Source organism: Macrobrachium nipponense, chromosome 41 (assembly GCF_015104395.2).
Source record: "Macrobrachium nipponense isolate FS-2020 chromosome 41, ASM1510439v2, whole genome shotgun sequence".
Taxonomy (NCBI): domain Eukaryota; kingdom Metazoa; phylum Arthropoda; class Malacostraca; order Decapoda; family Palaemonidae; genus Macrobrachium; species Macrobrachium nipponense.
The window spans coordinates 3,215,456-3,217,955 of record NC_061102.1 but is presented as its reverse complement, the minus strand read 5'-3'; the positions used below and the strand labels follow the sequence as shown (position 1 = coordinate 3,217,955).

General features: G+C 43.0%; 1 protein-coding gene across 1 annotated transcript in view; it reads left to right on the top strand.

The window, feature by feature from the left end:
* The window catches only part of LOC135212867 (sialoadhesin-like), a 35,746-nt gene that overhangs the window by 26,719 nt on the left and 6,527 nt on the right, over positions 1–2,500 (top strand). Inside the window, exons 3-4 of the mRNA XM_064246632.1 lie at positions 1,439–1,650; positions 1,997–2,207. Coding sequence (XP_064102702.1) covers positions 1,439–1,650; positions 1,997–2,207 — 423 coding nt within the window. The remainder of the gene's footprint in view (positions 1–1,438; positions 1,651–1,996; positions 2,208–2,500) is intronic.

Below are 2,500 nucleotides of genomic sequence, written 5' to 3'. Positions count from 1 at the left end.
TCTATATATTTGTTATTTTATTTTATCTTTTTTTAGCTTGAAACAAGACAGGCAAAGAACACGAAAAGAAGGAGATGATTTGCTTTCGTTTTTAACGGGTTTCTTTTTCAGTCTGAAATCTTTAGATTACGTACGAAAGATATTTTTATTTTATATTTTAGGTCGTAATATTTTTTCCAATTCAGGAAATTTTAGAAAAGCCACACCACATTTTCTTTTAAATTTTATGTTGATTATCTCTCGCTTTAAACGTGATTCAGTCGGATTCTTTTAATATTTAAGTAGATTCCTACAGTTCACACTGATTACTCATTTTTTACATTTCCATTCTAATCAATAAATCGTATATATCCTGTCATCAAATTCCTGTATCTTTACATCAAAGCGAAACACCTTTTCCAGACCTTTTTAGTCTCTTCCACAGATCTTTCCTAACACCCACAAACAACAACAAGAAAGTAGTTTGTAGGCTTCCTCCCCGAGTAAGTGAAAAATCTCATAAATTGTATTAACTTCAGAATGCCAATCTTTATTACACACGGTTTCTATAGCTATATTACTTCTCAACCAGTATAATATAGACTATAAATACATCTCACATAACAACAGATATCGTCACCAAATCCCTAATTAATTTCATTTTTAGAAATTCCATTTCTTTTCATCCCCGACAACATACCACCCACGTCTCCGGCATAACTCGGGGTTTGGAATGATTAAGAAATGCATCTATGGAATTTCCTACCTCACTCCTGGTCCCAAACACCATTCTCCCGGGTCAGCCCCGTGGGATCCATGGATCCCAGGCCCCGGGAGAACCTCCCCCCCCCCCCCCATCCCCCATCCCCACCTCCTCCGTTGTCCTTTGCTGTCAGAAAGAGACTCAAGCTCATTCCACGAAGTGCCGGAATTCGTTGCATTACACAACTTCAACACCTCTATGGTCCGTTCTCGCTGCTGGGACACCTTTCCCCCCCCCCCCCCCCCTCTCTCTCTCTCTCTCTCTCTCTCTCTCTCTCTCTGTTGCAATCACGTCTGCAGGGATCTGCACGAATTTCCTTTTTTCTTTCACGTCTTTCTCTCTGTCTAACCTGAATTCTCTCTTCTCTTCTCTCTCTCTCTGCTCTCCCTCTCTCTCTCTCTCTGTTGCAAACTCGTCTGCAGGGATCTGCACAAGTTTCTCTCTCTCTCTCTCTCTCTCTCTCTCTCTCTCTCTCTCTCTCTCTCTCTCTCTCTCACGTCGCAAAAATACTAAATGTCAACGATCTATTAAACTGTACCTCTCCCCATTCTTTATCCAACTGTTTTATTTTTTCAGGGTCACAAAAATAAGAATTTTATTAACTTTGACTTTTCCACATAATCTTTCCAGCGGTTTTCTCTGGGTCACAGAATTGCTAAATCTTAACTTATCAACTTTTCTATTTTTTTCTTCCAGCTGAGATGCTGGTCGTTGACAGCAAGGTTCACGGGAAACCAAACGGAAACAAAGTCGCATCTGGAGACGCAGGGAGGATCAGGGGCCAAGATGTCAACACTCCTCCACCCAGAGGACCCCATTTCGCCAAGGACACGCCCAAGAGGGTCCTAGCAGCCGTTGGGACTCCAGCGCACATCCCCTGCAAGGCTAGAAACCTCGGGGCCAAATCTGTAAGCAGTGGTGTTTTTGGGATTTTTTTTTTTTTTTCTAATTCTGTAGATTTTGACATTTTGGAGGGACCTTCGTGCCCAATTCTGTAGATTTTAACATTCCTGAGACCTTCATGCCTAATTCTGTAGATTCTGACATTTCTGAGGGACCTTCATGCCTAATTCTGTAGATTCTGACATTCCTGACGGACTTTCACACCTAATTCTGTAGATTTTAACATTCCTGAGACCTTCATGCCTAATTCTGTAGATTTTAACATTCCTGAGACCTTCATGGCTAATTCTGTAGATTCTGACATTCCTGATGGAACCTCACAATCTTTCCTTTCTCCTTCGTGTACCTCAGGTCTCGTGGATCCGACACAACGACCTTCACGTCCTGACCGTCGGTTCCTTCACGTTCACAAACGACGAGAGGTTCTCGGCCCACCGAGACCCTTCGTCGGGAGACTGGGTTCTCGTCCTCAGGCACCCGCAGCCGACGGACTCCGGCTACTACGAGTGCTCCATCTCGACGAAGCCCGTCACGGCGATCAGCGTCAAACTCGAAGTCGTCGGTGAGTGATTGCTTTGTCTGTCCTGTTATGGAGAGAGAGAGAGAGAGAGAGAGAGAGAGAGAGAGAGAGAGAGAGGAGACAGAGAGAGGAGAGAAGAGATTGAGGAGAGAGAGAGTAGTTTTCAATTATAAATATATCAGAACATAAGTTGAAAGGAAACTCATTATTTTACTGGTGACATTTTAATACTTGTCGATCGGCATATCGAGTGTTATTGTTGGAAAACAGAGAGAGAGAGAGAGAGAGAGAGAGAGAGAGAGAGAGAGAGAGAGAGAGAGAGAGAGAGAGAGAGT